This window comes from Centroberyx affinis, unplaced genomic scaffold (assembly GCF_046629955.1).
Source record: "Centroberyx affinis isolate AG114_WGS23_722 - 3 ecotype Tasmania unplaced genomic scaffold, CSIRO-AGI_Caff_v1 ptg000557l_1, whole genome shotgun sequence".
Taxonomy (NCBI): Eukaryota; Metazoa; Chordata; class Actinopteri; order Beryciformes; family Berycidae; genus Centroberyx; species Centroberyx affinis.
Window position 1 is genome coordinate 171,781 of NW_027279200.1, and position 17,047 is coordinate 188,827.

General features: G+C 45.2%; 1 protein-coding gene across 1 annotated transcript; it reads right to left on the reverse strand.

Annotated features, from left to right (window-relative positions):
- Nucleotides 1–1,604: 1,604 nt before the first annotated feature.
- On the reverse strand, nucleotides 1,605–2,978 carry gpr101 (G protein-coupled receptor 101). The gene is given in 1 exon segment (XM_071518220.1): nucleotides 1,605–2,978. A coding segment is annotated over 1 exon segment (1,374 nt).
- Nucleotides 2,979–17,047: the final 14,069 nt, after the last annotated feature.

A 17,047-nucleotide genomic window follows, 5' to 3' on the forward strand; every position in this document is an offset into this window, starting at 1 on the left:
CAGGACCACGGACAGCACCCATTTGCAGGCAGGCGGCTCCTAGGCAAAGTAATGAACAACCAATACTATCACACTCCATTGCTGCAGTCCTGGAGATAGTACAGCTGCCTGCAATTACCAATCATAAAAGTAGCTCAGTTCTCCTGCAGACTTGAGAAGAGATGAAGATGGCGTCACACTTTATAGCTATAGATGTTCCAATGTTGCTACTTTCTATCAAGAGTGAGTAGTTTCAATTTAAACTCATAATTGTGTGAAAAGTTCTCTCATAGATATTCAATGTCTGGGCTAGGGTTAATCTTAGGGTTGGGGTTAATGTTAGAAATAGGGTCAGGGTTAAAAATGGGGTTAGGGTTAGATAGTTACGTAGTGTGTGGGGATACACCAAATAGGCAAGTGACACTTTGTTGAACATCTACTTTTTGTTACCTGATAGTCGAGTATCAACATCGGACTATCCAAATAAAGTGTTACCAAAGGTAGTTGCGTTCCTGTTTTGTACCGAATCTCCCTGGTGTAGTAAATGGCCAATGGCAACAAACTATCTTTGAGGAATTCTGTGGCTTGACTTTTTGACTGAATACTATTTTGAGGACAACCCCAGAGGATTGAATTACGAGTGTGACTAGGACAAGAGACTTGGATTGTGGATGAATGGACTGTTTGCTCTCACTCTTCCTTGAACTGTCTCACACCCTCTCCTGTGTTTCCCCAGGTGGCAGCAAATGTGTTCACTGCTTGACAGACACCCCAGTCCAGGAGGAACCTCAGTTGTTTTTTTCACCCTCACTCCCTTTCCCCCACCGGCTGTTGAATAAACTGCCAGAGTTACCTCAATACACAAGTTAGGAAGTTTAGAGGAGATGGCTGCGCAGGTCCTGCAGATCACTACCTTAACAAAAACAACTGTGGCTCATAACTAGAGCGAACTGACGACAACACAAACCACTCTGATCCCACATAATTTCTACCTCTACACAGCAAGTCTAAATCTATGTATATTCTTGAACAAAGAAACACATGAACAGGATTTACAATTGATTTGCAGGCAAACATGAGGAAATAATAATGTTATGTGTTCTCTGCTTTTACCTTAGCTTGTTCCTTTAAAACTTGAACCACGATTCAAATGCCTATTATAACATAGTTGCATACATGTATGGTATTGGCATGACTGTCCAAAATAGTAATGCTGCTTTGTAGAGACAAAGCGTACCAGCTGCATGTATTTTGAAAGCTGTCTGACACAGACTTAACTGGCCATATGATGACTCTTAAAAATATATTTATGTAGAGAAATCTCAAAGAAATATCATGGTTATCTCACAAATCTGACTTCATGAAAATAATACTTTAGAAAACAATACAAACATCCATTGTTTAGCCAACACTTCTATACATTCATAATGCAACAATGAATGACATATAGTTGGTCCTTATTCATTTCATCAAGCTAATCTTAAAATGGTAAAAGGACATGTTGATGATCAAGTAGCTAAAACCACCACTCCTAATGTCTGAATGAAAAACCCTGTTGTCAAAAAGGCATTTGCTTAGGTGGGACCATGCTGAATGACAAGCTCTTTAACTGAGAGCGAATATGGTCAAACCACCCAGTGAGTCCCCAAGGCAGTTTGTGTGCTTCACCTGCTGTGGACTGTGAGCTCCTTCTCAGAGCTGAGGCTGGTGGAGGTGGTCTCTTTACGGCTGTCCCTCGACTTCCTGTCCAAGGTGGGAGAGGAGGAGGCGGTGCACTCCTCCCAGGTGCGCAAAGGGAAGACCCTTGCAGCCAGGCTGGGCAGGTGTGCGTGGGCGCCAGAGCGTCCGTCGGTGGCGGTGAAGCAGCTCTCCACAGCGGAGCTCTGGCTGGGACGCCCCTGCTTGCAGAATGGCCCACATAGCAAAGCCAGGAACTCCTTCCTCACACTGCGGTGCATGTAACCATAGATGTAGGGGTGTAGGCAGCACTGCAAGAAGAAGAGCACAAGGGCCAGGGAGGACAACCAGGGGGGCACAGCTGCACTGGAGCTCATAGATACAGTATTTATTATACTGTATGGTCCCATGCTCAGGATATATGAGGCCATGATCACAAAAACCACTCGAGCTGCCTTGCAGTGGTAGTGGAAGCGTCTGTGCCGGACTCGGACAGGGTACGCCCCAGCTGAGAAAGGGCCATCAGTTGGTTGAGCCTGTGGGGGCTGCCGCTGGGGGCTGGTGGGACAGGGTGCCGGGAAGTCCTGCGGGTGGGGCTGGGAGTGGGATTGGGTCTGAATGGGGTGCACAAGGGCATTCTGCCTCCGAGCGGCCCTGAACACCATCCAGTAGCATCCTAGCATGATGAGCACAGGCAGCCAGAAGGAGAAGGTTGACACCACAGCAGAGTAGGACAGGCTGGAGGACCACACCACTGAGCACACATTGTGATGCCGGTCAAAGTCAATGGCCCCCCAGCCGTAGAGTGGAGGCGTGCTCTGCAGAAGGCTGAACACCCAGGTGCAGATGATCAGGTTGGTGCCCAGGTGAGGGGTCATGCGAGTGGGATAGGACAGAGGGTGGATGATGGCCAGATAGCGATCCACGGAGACAACTATAATGGTGTTGACCCCCGCAAATGCAAAAAGGTGCATGAGCACCACCAGGGCCTGGCACAGTCGAGCATCCAGAGGCCACACACCTGGCACAGTGGCCGCAATGGCAAAGGGCATAACTAAAATGGTCTGGAGGAGGTCTGCCAAGAGGAGGTTGAGAACAAAGCGGTTGGCCACGTGAAGGAGCTGAGGCTTCCTCTGGAACACCAGCAGAACGACCACATTCCCAAACAGGGACACACACACAATGAGAGATATCAGCACCATCTTCACCACGCTGTTAGCAGTGGAGGCCCAGACCGGATCATGACTGGAGCTGGTGAAGCCAGGGTCCCAGGGCACATCGCTGAAATTATTGCTCACACCGGGTACCTGAGAGCTGGGCATGGTTTGTCCGACACGGTGCCAGTGAGTTCATGTGTGGCTTCACTTCCGGCAGAGTCTTGACCTGATGTTAGTTTTGTCTCATCTTGATCAAGAGAATGACAAGGGAGAAAACAGGCTGAGGTATAGGCTATGTTTGCTTTTCAATATGACAGGCCCATAAGCTCCTGTAGCTGGCTAGAAATTCATTCATTAATTCCCACGTATTCACTCAATGGATTTCAGGTGCAGAATTCAACATGTATCACAATATATTATCAACAAAACATTCTCGGTTGCATCTCACATAACATTCATAACATAGCACCTAAACATTAACATTATGTGTAAATGGAGTCCACTATCATGGTGCCACTATCATCAACACTGATTCATACTATTCATGATCACGGATTAATCCATGGACATTTCACCCATAGAATAGGCCTCATTCCTCTTGCAGCCTACATGTACAAGCAAAATGAAAATGCAAAAGGAATTTATTTAATGTCTGCTGGCGACAACAAATCAACGCTGTCCCCCTCTTGAATTGCATTGTTCAGCCTTTAACACAGATTCAAGCCTCAGCATCGATCGATTTGAATGCCCAAACGGTTACACACATCGTGTATAATCTGAGAATGATATATATTACCTTGAAATGACCAGTGATGCGATGTTTTGGTTGAGGATGCTCGGTCTCCCGTGCTCGGTTTTCATCGTTTTGCTCCCATTTCAGCCGCCGCTCCAGTCAATGGCAGCGCTTTCACGGCTCACCTAACATACGCTACATGTCTTCACCCAGCGGGGGTCTCTCATCCAGACGAGCATATCTTTCGTTTACTGCTCTTTTCGGATTTCATGGGATATCAAACATTTATTAGGCTATGTGATGAGCTTTGATTCCCCCGGCAGTCTTAGGCTACTTACGGTCGGGTCTTGTCTCCGAGGTTGTCAGAAAACCAAGGACACCTGCGCTGACATCTCCCCCGCTGTAACCTGTCACCGACCCCCTCCCATTTTCCCCGTTGTTTTGAATACCTGACACTTCTTAAATGGTGGGATCATAAGCTGCACGCGTTTTCCCTAATTCCCCTGCTGTGTTATTATCAGTCTGTCTGAATATACAGCGTATAGCACCGTGGATGTTGCGTTTCACTGAATCCTAAATTCTGATATGGGGTCATTTCAGGGTTGGATATGGGTTGAATGTGTTTTTTCCCCTTTCAGCAATATGTAAACGTCAACGCAGTACACTAATATCCTTATTGTTGGCTCCTTATCTGGACCACTGCAGTGTGAGAGGATAGTTAACAAGGATATTTCGGTCTTTAGTTTCCCCTGATGAAACGTTTGCTGTTCCAGTTAGTTATATTGGATCATACAGATCTCCTTAGCAACGACAAGTGAGGGATTAGTCCAATCAGATGGTTGGTTAAGTGATCTTTACATATTAGTGAGGCCATCAGGACAGTGAACGCAACAGGACTCCATTCAACCTCCAGTCCCCAGTGCAGGCGGGCATCACATCTGTTCTGCAGAACGCATTGGGCCAAGATATATGGAATTATAAGGTTCTATCTAAGTAAAAATCAGTTCTGAGATATTAAGATATTAAGTTTTGATATCCCAGCAGGCAAAACTGTGATGTGAAATCTGTCTTTGAGTTCAACAAGGCCTGCAGCCCCATGTACCATTGGGGCATTGAATGCAAAATGTCAAAATCATAGGACAATTAGAAATTGGATAGAGCCATAGAATTCTGCATGGTCAATCTGGGTTTGGTTCTATAAGGTTCTATCTGTGTGTTTACTATGTGGTAAACCCAGTGTCAATGGGAAACTCGATGAAAATGATTTATTGGTAATTATCAAAACAGTTATGAAGGAGATTATGACCAGATGGCATCACATAAAATCAATATTGATATAGTATTTTCTTTTTGAAAGAGCCCAGAAAAAGTTATTATTAGACTACTCTTTATTAAGTTATTTTCATGTTGATTTAACAATTTGGCCTAGTCCGCCACTCCCACTCCAAACCAGTTGCCCCACCTGCCCCTACAAACCTTAAAACTCCATCCCCTAGCACACATCATAAGGCTCTGTTCCTTTCACTGTAAAATCTAATTTCATCATAACACACAACTTTTTTAATATTAAAATATTCAATTCAGTACATTTCAGCCACTCTTTTGTTGAGGATAGGTGCTCACAGACATGGACAGTACTTAGTCGTTACCTGGCGAAGTGCCCTTACGTATATATTAGTAAAATAGACCTACAAATATTTATATCAATTCATGTTGTCAGAAAGTATGGTACAGAGTTGTCGCTACCTAGTCCATCAGAAAGCTAATGATTTAGTTGGTAAACCAGCAGTTAGCCTTGATTAAGCATAAAAGTGAAAATGTTGAATATTTTGTGTGCACCATTATTACTATCCTTCTGGGCTACATTAGCTCGCCTCTGACAGGAGGACATGGCTGAAAGATACACTTTGATTGGTTCTTACTGAAACATTGAAGCTTGTGATTTGATGGGAAAATAGATCCTTATCAATCAATAACACAACATGTGGGTAACTCAATTTTGATAAAACATTCAGATAGAACCTTATACTTCCATGCTCTACTATGGATGTTCGTATCATATTTCCATTCAGATAAGCCATCATTTTGATTGCTGGAAACAAAAAAAATGTCTCTAACATCTCAGCCTTTCTAGTAAAAGACTTAATTAAGTAGCACAGAAAACAAAAGCACAACTACATTGTGCAATCCAATTAGTCTGTAGCTTACACGGCCTAGTAATCAACACCCGTAATTAGCCGTCTTATTTCGAGTCTTTGCCCTATCTGAGGTATCAAAAAGTCCTTTGATGTGACTCGCAAGCACCCTGTGTTAGATTTAGATTGCAAATGAAATGCTGGTGGCCGTAAAGGGATGGGAAGATGTCCCCCCTGTTCCTTATGATGCATGGCCCCTGGTTCAAAGGGAGACCCGCGGGCCTGCTGCCTGCACAGGCTTATGGGATTAGACTGGCACTACAGTATGAATGTCAGGGGTGGCCTCAGGTGCCACACACTGTCTCACTCTCTCTCTTTGTCTCTTTCTCTCTCTGTCTGTCTGTTTCTCTCTCACACTCACTCAGTCACTGACACGCATAGGCCTACACATGCAAACACACACGACCACAACTCGTGTGTATGGCCTTTGGACGACTATTCCCTCTCTCTCCTCCAAGCTTTCTGTCTCTGTAACACTCTCTCTGTATGTCTTTAACATAGCACATACACACACACACACAGACACACACACACACACACAGACACACACACACACACACACACACACAGACACACACACAAGAAAATCATCATCGATGTTTGGAGTGAATAAGTAGTTCACCTTTAGCCTTGAATAGACTGCATTTAAAAAAATAAAATAAAAAGGAAAATGACGGCCCACCCTATGACATTAAAGCCCTTCTCTTGTTGTCATAGGAACAGTTTGAGAGACTGGAGATATGAAGCAAGAATCTCCCCTCTTAATGGTGGAATAAACAGACGTTTGAGTGAATGAAATCAGATTGTCTGCTTGTCAGTGGAGTTTTCTTTAACGAGGCATAAAGACAAGGTTGACAAGTTCTGCTAAAGCCCGGTGAACACTGGGCCATGAGAAGATCCATGCAGTAAAGATCTGCTAAACATAAAGGGATGGAGATGGCATCTTAAGGCATACGTTTATTGAATGGGACAAGTAAAAATCCTGTTTGATAAGGAACCAGGGTACATTTTCAAAATTTGCTTCCTAGTTCATTTTATACACTCTTTCATTCATGTAAAATCAAGGATTTCACTAGCTACTTTTGACTGATGCTGTCATAAGAGATCAGTGTTCACTCTGAGGAAGACGGTTTTCAAACACAGCAAGGGCTCAAGAGCACCATCTAGTGCCAAACACAGAATAATACATTTCTTAATGCCTGCAATGGACAACAGAAAGGTGAATAAAATTAACAAAAAAATGTTACTAAAGCATCAAATTTTGCACTGCCTAATATTCTGTATGTGTTGTACATCTATTAGATTTATTTTTGTTTGTTGTTATTTTTGTCAGTGTCAGCAAACCAAACACAAAACACTTTTAAGTAACACTATTCCAAAGATCAGTTTCATGTGCAACCGTATAAATGTATTATCCAAACTAAATTGACTGAAGAGATTTTCAATATACATTTATAAAATGTAAATGCAAAGTCACACATCTCACTGGAAAATCCATCAGTGCAGCTCAAGAAATAATTGCTTTAAGACATTCTCACGTTGCTCTTATTCAGAGCCAAATAGAGGATGAATAAGGGCCCAGTTGAATGGAGGAATGTGGTGAATTAACATACTCTTTAGGGATGGAGGGAAAATTTCTTCTTAATTGATATGAAGAAACCCTCCCCTGCATTCTAGCCCCTGCCATGTAAAGTATGTTTTTGTATGCTTGAGTTGTTTCTTCTTCTTCACGCGGACACACATACACTAAAACACACACATATACACACACGCACGCACGCACGCGCGCACCCACCCACCACACACACACACACACACACACACACACACACACACACACACACACACACACACACACACACACACAGGGTAAGGCATGGTTGCAGTGGGCAACTGCAAAGAGAAATCTCTGTAAACAAACAGATAGCAAACAGACTGAGAGCGAGCGTCACACCACTGCTCTTGAAAGGGAGCCTTTCATTTCATTGCACAATGGCAGTTGTCTCCGAAGCCCAAACAGTTTAGAAGTAATTACTAGTGTTTTCCCCAGAAGGTGATTACTTTGCCACACTTGGCAGCCATTGTCACCGGCCGCGCTTTACACTCATCAGCCCTACAAAGGGGAGAAGTGCTCGATTGATGATGAGCCCTCTGTGGCCCAGGGAGAATTTAAAAGTACTTGTATGAGGCTCTTTCAGGAGATTAACTTGCTATAAGGGCTACCTGCCATGGACACATTCCCTGTATTCATGGCGCTGGCATAAAGACTTTTTTAGCAGGGGCACAGCTGCATGAAAGCAAATGGTGAATGGGGATAATAGTCACAAAAGACAACAAACCTCAAGTGTAGAGAAATAAAGTGTTCTTTAAGATGGGAGGCTTCCATTCAAAGCCAGACCATTCCTTCTTTTGACCATTGAGGATCCGGCCACTCCACCACCCAAGGCCCCAATCTAATTATTTTTGGACAAGACATGTTGCGGTGCAAAGTGGCGAAGAGACAGCACCACTCTGGGCCAAAGTGCACTTTAATTCAATCATTCTATTTGACAGATTCCCCCTTCAAATGGACGTCACACACCAGTGGACCGGCACAATCAGAAGGCTCCTGGCAAGGCCTCAGGCCCCAATGCCTGTAGGAAATAACACAGAGATCCCATACACTTGCACATGTTTGAGTTGATATGAGCAGATGTATGTCACATTCATTGGGATGTCTCATTTATTGTGTATTTTACAAAAGAATAAAACTGTGTAAGGAGGTTTATGGTTTTCATGGCAAAATCGTAGAAATCCTCAAAGGCAGATTAGACTGCAGCCACAGGGGTCAGATCCTATCCCATTCATTAAGAAGAGAGCGAGAGAGAGAGAGACAGAGAGAGAGAGAGAGAGCGAGAGAGAGAGAGAGCGAGAGAGAGAGAGAGAGAGACAGAGAGACAGAGAAACTGCATGTGTTCCTGCTTGCCTAAATGTGAAAATTGCTCATGCCATTATTTCAGATGAGAAAGTGGGAACTGAATGGATTTGCTTTAATATAACAGACATGGGATACCACATACAGAGAGACAGAGGGGGGGCCAGACTTCTTTGCTTTTGCTCACACAGTGGAAAGGCCCTGACAGGTGTGCTTTTGTGTGCGCATGTCTATGTGAGTGTGAGGCAGAGTGTGTATGTGTGCGCACGCGTGTTTGTTGTGTGTGTGTGCGCGCGCGCGCGCGTGCGTTTGTGCGTTGTGTATGTGTGTGTGCTTGCATGCATGTGGGTGTGGACAAACACTTGCAGACATGAGGTGTGTATGTGTGTGGGTGTGTGTGTGTGTGTGTTTGTGTGTGTGTTTAGCCTCTCTACGTTGTGCTGCCACTCCCTGGTGAAGAAAGGGGCCTTCTCACTCCTTGTTGGACTGGTCTCATAGTAGGCCAGGCTTCAGTACTGACCTCCACATGGACTCAGAGACTGACTGATCCTGGGAGGGAGAGAGAGAGAGAGAGAGTGACTGGGGAACACACACTGAAAGGCCAGTGGTGGGGGATGGAGAGAGAAAAGCATAAATAAACTAAGTAGCTTGGATAAATGAACTTGATTCTTACTACCAGTTGGCCCGTCTCCACTTGTGGATTAGTCCCAAACTGGGCAATGAAGTCTTCGAAACCAGCTTGGATCGTTGGTAAGACAACTTAAAATGTCTGCTGTTAATTTTAAATCACTCTGCCTTCTATTTAATTAAATATATATATATATCCCGTATTATATAGAGAAAGCTATATCAATCGATTTTCTTATGTGTTTGCTATGCCAGTTCTTGTGTGTGAACGATGCCAGCCTCACCAGGCGTGCCAGTATGCCAGCTGATGCCTCCTCAGACCCTTGGGCAGGAGGAAGTATCACCTCTTTAATTTTGACGTCAGTCAATGAGGTGAATGACACTTAAAGGTCAGAGGTCACCTCATCCTAGTTTAGTGATCTGTTAAATCAGGGAGTAATCCTGAAGCGGAATCTGGATAACCTCTCCTTTCTATTGTTAGAAGTGTTAGCCAGCGATACGATTAATTGTTCACACTATCATAAAGATACAATGTTCAAGAAAAAGGCAACAAAAAAGTATGATTTTGGATAGTCTTTGCTTTATATTATGTAAGCTGCTGGAGACTGATGTATTTTTGTATTCGGCCACTAGATGTCAGAATTTGACTAGTAACAGAACGCTGCCACCCCCCAGCACCTGAGGGAGAAGCTTGTGAGTAGCCTACACATGGTGTGACAGCTTCCCCAGGAAGCTCGGGTGACATTTGCCTCACTTAATGACACAAGCTAATTAATCATTAGCGGTCCCAGAGGTATTGCTGTTAGAGAGGCTTTGTCGTGCCTCTCCTCAGTAGGGGGTCCCAGCCTCAACATGTTATGTATGCATAACTGCCTCATCCCACGCTAAAACATCTTAATTCTCACCCGTTTAGCTATTTTGACTGAACTACACTTGTTCTTTTTCAACCCTTCCTCTTGTATAAAGTTTAAAGTGCCAAGAGATAGGACACTTTAAGATTAACCTTGTGCATGTAACAGTAATAGTGGGCCATAGACTCTCCTTCCCTCTATAAGGTAGGGCTTGCCCTGTATTAGAATTGTCTGCGATAGTGGAGAAGAGAGATGTTATTCCTGGTTGATTGGGCAGACAAGGAGATGGGGGTTTGGATTTGCTGCATCAATGGTTTTAACCACATCACTTTATCTTTATCAAGGCCCGATGAACACTTTCATAGCCAGATCAAATGAATGCAGGATTAGTACGAGTAGTATTCCTGTGTATTCTCAATGATTGTCCTTCCCTAAGGCCTATCGCTGGTTAAAGTTTTTTGCACTTTCTTAGTTTTGAAGATGGATGTGTGTCAGTGTTTATGGTCAAAAGTCATGAATGAAAGAGATGATCATTCTGTAACTTCAAACAGAAAGCTTGTTTCACTGTGGAGCCTCTTGTGTAAAACTAGCCAGCTCCAAGGTGATAGAGCAGCTGTATTTGAGTGTATGTGTATATGAACCCAAGCTAACACGGCCGTTTGGGTTATGACTAATTATCTCTCATGGGGTGAAACCCTCTCTAGCTAGTCTTTGAGTCCAACAAGAATGTGCGAAAGGCCTTTGTGAAATTCAGGGAAAATGAAATCTGCCCCCTGTATGTGTTTTTGCCCCTTTAGCATCATTACCGCCCCCCCCTACTGGGTCTCAGGCTGATTTCGGAGAGACCAAGTTTGGTCGTCACGTACTGGGGGCTCCAGGTGATCCACCCAGGTTCCCCCTTCACCCTGGCCTCCCATCAGAGAGGAGTGTGGGGTTGTGAGCGGGTGCACGGGGCCATTGGGGGCACTTGGTGATGAGGGTCTGGGCTGCAGGGGGGCTTTGAGAATGTTAGAGGTTTTCGGATGAGGCTCACGGTACCCTTGGGATAGCGTGACCCTGAGACCTGCTAGCTGGCCCTTGTGCTTTGTTCTGTGACCTGAGAATGGTGAGTACATGTGGAGAGATACAGGCCCACCTTCAGCTCAACCAAAAGTTTCATCTGGACAAAGGCTGCAGTGGTGGTGTTACAAGTACAAACCTACCAAGCCACCAAATGATTCTTAGTCACTATAGTCCCAACCGTACAATGTGCCCTTTCAGTACCATCGTCAGTATGGCTATCGTACACTTTGTTGTAATTTACCTAGTGCAAATAATATATTTCTCTGTACTTTCATGTAATTTTTCATCTTCATTCCTTGCCATCTGCGCTAATGGCAGCCATTAGGCAAAAGGGAGTGGCTATGTGTTTGTCTTGGTGTGTGGAGGCCCATCAAATCTAGAAGCTCTCTGTTCATTTCTACCAGTTTTATTTCCATTTTATCTTCTATTTCTCATGCTTATTTTTACATAGTTCAGTGTGGCATGCAGGTCGTGGCTCCTCCGTTGAAAGTGATGTTTATAGCCCAATACTGGCAGTTGAATTATTCTGTTTCATACGGGTGCCTTCTTATTGATATGCAAAGGAGTACCGGGTGAGGCTTTAACGCCCCTGCTCTGCCAGGTGCCATTTAATATCACTTGGATATACACAGGATCCTTCATTTCCACTCTAATCACGGGCAAGATTTCACTCTTCCACAAAAGGCCATTGTAATTCTGCTAGTACAGAACCAACTGGCAAGCCCTTTTACTGAACTGACTATATTAAGTAAACCTGAGTTCTGATCCATAGTGGTGGAAAAGAGCTCGGTGAAGTCCCACCCTGCAAGAACGAGAGCTACTGAGCTACTCTTACATGCTATTATCACGCGAACGCTATGTCGCCATGATGGAGCACAACGTCTAAAAGAAAATCTCCCTATGCATATCTCCCTAATGACCCTATGCATATGGACACCTTCTGAGTTGCCATAGCTCCAGCAGGAGGCCTGTGGACATGGGCTGTGAAGAGACAATGGGACATGGGACTGTACTATAGCTATAGTAGCGGGTGAACCAATACCATGCAAAGATGGATCTGCTGTCATGTTTGTACACAATGCCTCCGTCTCCGTCTAGGAAAACACCGGGGCGTGTCCCTCCTGTGGGAACCCCATCTGCAGGCCCAAAGTGCCGGCACCACCCCTTCCTCCACACCCATCACCGTTCACTCTCAATAATACATAAACACACGCAAACACACGCAAAGCATATTCAACAGCGGGGCAGGGAGTGCAAACTTACCTGCCCCCCTAACAGTGGCAGTGTTTGTGCCCTGGAACATGTTTAACAATGCACACTCTGCACCCGTCCCACCTCAGCAGGACGCCACAGGAAACAGATGAGGACTAGTCAGGTTGATCAGGAAATCTGCGGCCTACCTATCCCCGCCATGCACCTGACTCGCACTGCCAACCGCTGGGACTATTAACAATGGATCAACATCATTTTCTGTAGAAAGCAGTGTTTAGACTTGAAAGAACCTGCCACAAAGCTGATGGCGGAGAGAGAAAGGGGAGGGGAATCACTTGTCGCTCGGTGGAGCTTCCACCCCTCCTGATTTCTGTTAGAGACAACCATTCACCCCGCATCTATCAAGTTCCATGCATGAAATTGCCTTTTCGAGTCAGCAAGTGGTGGATTTGTACCAGGGCCTTAAGGATAGCTTATTTACTCACTTGTTTATGGTACATCAAAGTGAGGAAAACTTTTCTGCTCACCCCCCTTTGCAGTTGAAGCTTCTTAGCCGCAGCCCTTTCATGGTGTCAGGGGCGGGGCTAAGCATTGCATGTGATTCTCTATCTCCGGGAACCCCGCAATTACATCTGGCACAACTCTGCATGAAGTAACGCTTTATAAGCCTTTGTGCATCTCAGCTTTGAAGAGCCGCGGCCTTCTATAAGTTTGCTTTTTGTCCCCCCTCTGTTCTACAGCCCCCCCATCCCCCTATCCCCCACTAAGAGACTGAAGACAGAATGTGATGTGTCGTCTCCCTCCCCACACAAAGCCCCAGTGCATTGGACACACCTTGGACGGCACAAAGGATGAAAAGCACGACGAGGCTTGGACACGCAGGACCACGCTGCCAAGCCCGATAAAGACGCTTCAAAAGTCGAGCGGCAAACAGTGGCCTTCTTCTCTTCCGCTCTCTTCTCTTTCTTCCCAGGGCCTTGGAGTGAGAGAAAAAAAAAAGAGAGGAGAGGGAGACAGAAAGAAAGGTGGGGGAGTAAAAAGATATTTTAGTTTTCTGCGTTTTTGACCGCATGAGGCCTCTGAATGTGATTCTGGGTAATGTTGTGTCTACGGGAAAAAACATTTGTGTAAATGCGTGTGTAAACATGTAGATTAGTGTGTGTATGTCTGCTTTTGGTAAGAGTACAGGATTAACCAAAAACATCCTGGCTTTGAGGCAGGCGACCCATAAATAAACTCTGCAGCCCCATCTCCAGTCCCCTTGTCTCTTCAGCCCCCAGCTCACAGTGGCAAGCCACCGCCAGACTGGAACCTGCCATTTAGCCTGGAACTGGACGCCATTTTGACTCTCCTCTAAAATAAGTCACATTTGGCCCGTTTGTGTATTTACGCAAACTATGGTAACATGGCAATAATTTTCACACTCAGTCATTAATTTACTTTATGGACATTTGACGTGCTTTGGGTAGAAGGGAAATGCCAGAATTATTTTTTTTTCACTAGCCCATGAATTTAGGACGAACAAGAGAATTACAAATGTAGCTGTACATTACTCTCTCGTCCTCGTTTTTGTTGCCTCTCCCCCTATAAATACACAAAATTGTCCAGACATCATAAAAGAGGTGACTTTTCACCGGTAGTAGAGCTCCCTCCTCCTGCCACTCACTCTCTTTCTCTCTCTCTCTCTCTCTCTCTCTCTCTCTCTCTCTCATTGAAACAGATGGTGTTTTATGCTGAGCACAATCAGGACTATTCAGCGTCAGGCTGGGCAGGCCCTCCCCACCTGCGCTCAGCCCCAATCACAACCTAATGAACACATTGGGAGCAGTCTGTTCCAAATTACTCCCAGTAGGAGCCAGGGCCACAGGTAACCCCCCCTTGCCATCTCACTCTGCCCCTTCCCCTCCACCTCACCTCCTTCTCACCAGTCCCTCTGCCCACCCGCCCAAACAGACATCGGCTCCAGCACCTAGCCCCTCCACTCTGACTCTTAATCAAATCAAGATTCGTATCTCGGTGCTGTCAGCATTCCAACACAGCTCAGAGAGGCTGCGTGTGCAGCGACAAGCATATAGGTTACATGTGGGGAGATATGGATTGACAGCTAACGTGTTTATGTGTTGGAGCTGAATTGGTTCTATTTGATATGGCTCCAAGAGCTGTTTTGCCATATGGGTACAGGGATCTATGCTTTTACTATTAATCATCTCTTTCACCTGTGCACACAAGCGCGTGCGCACACACACACCCACACACACACACACACACACACACCTACACCTACACACCTACACCTACACACACACAGACACACACACACACACACACACACGGAGGAAGGAACTTTGAAGGCCTCTGTAAATGCTGTGGTGTTCGGTGTTAACCACATCAGGCCTATCTGTGTGCCTTATCAGCATGTTTCCTCTGCTTCAAAGGGCACCATTTATGTGTTTGTGTTCAGATCGTTTGCGCTCTCCGCTTCATGCAAGCTATGTTTACAGCATATAGGCTCCATCATGTTTTATTCATGTACTGAGATTGAATAAAGAAAGAGGAATAATGTTTTTTTTCGTCTTTGCTATGGCGCAGTACACTTGTACCACACTCCAGCTGAGTATCTCTTTTCTCATTAGTGTATGTGTGTGCGGGGAAGGGGCAGTTGTATATCCTAAGCAGTTGACACCAGAAGTGTGCTGTGGCCAAGAGCCCCTGACATTCCGATACACCCTCCAACATCCCCAGGGACAAAAGAACGAAACCAGGGCGCCTGCCTCATCATGTCCCATCAATCGCTATAGGACCTCGGAAACCACAGGCCAACTACCAGCCCCCACGTGGGTGTCCATCACTGGATTTGACAGCAGCGCTGGCCTGCTGGCTGTCCCTCTTCACTGTCCCTCTGGTCAATCTGCACCTCAATTGGCCCAGTGCTGGTGGGTGATGCCTGCTCCTTCTGCCGCATGTCAAAAAGAGCCAGGAGCCACAGAGGAAGTGCAAATATCCTCTAATGGCCTTGATCCAGATGGATGCGCCCATGACAATAGGCCCCCGTGCCTGTGGTTTGGGGTTTTGTCAGTGAGCAACACAGAGGCCACCACAATAACACAGCAACATTATGCATGCAGGCCAAATACCATTGACATGTTAAAGAGCACTGCCAGTTGCTATGATAATTGAGTTAGCTCATTCCAAGGCAGAGAGCTCTTTTCTCTTAACATGTCTTTTAAAGGCACTTTGGGCACATAAGGCAGGCTTTAAGACAATGGGTATAGGAGGAGAAATAATGGATTCAGTAGGTCACCGTTTCTCTGCCCATTTACTGTTTAACATAGAGCCATACATCTCTTAGTGAATGCTGCTTGATGGGGCTGCCCTTGGGTAGGTGTGTGCTGTCTGTGACACATAAGCTGTGAAGTACATATGGATGTACTGAAGTTCCCAAGGATAAGATAAAAGAAGAACAGAGTATTAAATATTCAGATAACCTCTGTACATTATGACAATGACAAACTTTGAATTCCCTTTGTATCACAAGTATGATATTACTCTGTGTGAGTAATATCACACTTGCCATGAGTGAATGCTGACCTGTTTAAGCAAGCACTAACATCAATGGCATTCCCTCTGATCACTTAGCTTTTGACTGGGATGTTTGGTTACGTCAAGGGGTGTCTGATCTCCCTCTGCCTCCATAAGGTTTCATTGAGAGTGGCCACTTTGTGTACAGCTGGGGCGTGTTTGGCCAGTAATGTAAAACCAGGAGGCCTTTGAAACTTAACCAAGGCCTCTTCAGGAAGAGGTTGGAAGTTCACTGTTATTTGGAGACTCAAAAGCTTTCTCCTTGGACACACCGGGGCGGGTCAGGGACTCCAGAAGCCACCTTACACCCCTGCCGCCAGGCAGCTGTAGGATGAACGGGAAGTCAGTGAAAGTGTCTGTGTGTCCCAGTGAGAGTGTGTCTCTTATCTCTGTATGTGTGTGTGTGCATGTGTGTGTCTGTGTGTGTCTAGACAGTATAATACATTTGAAGATTTGCTTCATTGTGTTTCAGCTAATGCATAAAGAGTAGGCCATCAAAATCACCTTCAGCAGTCAGGAATCCTGTTCATTTAAGCCAGATAACCATGCATGAAGTGTGTATGCACTGCCACATTAATTTTTATATTTCCTCTAACTGGTGCCAATCTGCCACAGCAGACAAGCGCTGAGTGAAAGGATTTCAAAACGCGACTCCAGCACTTTCAGGGCAGGTCCTCTGTGTTAACAAGATGGTAGTTAATGGTTCTGCTTTTACGGCGGTGGTCGCATGTATAATTAAGCTGCTGTTGTATTTGTCATAAAAATCACCGGGGGTGCAGGAAATGTTGCAGGAGCCGTTTTCACTTTGAGCAGTGGAAAATTAAAACCGTCAAAACCTCACAATGTTGTTTTGACATCATTCCAATGTTTATGGATTTTCCTGCATGTGGTTGAGGTTGTGGTATTAAAAAACACTTAAGTGCTTCACCTTGTGTTTGTTGGGGGAACAAAGGTTGCAATGTTTGCACAATGCAGATTTCCCCTTCTGGGAGGTCTTGCCTCCAGCGCTACTTCTTGAGAAACATGTTGCATGTCTACCATTAATGTATGTCTGGCTGTTA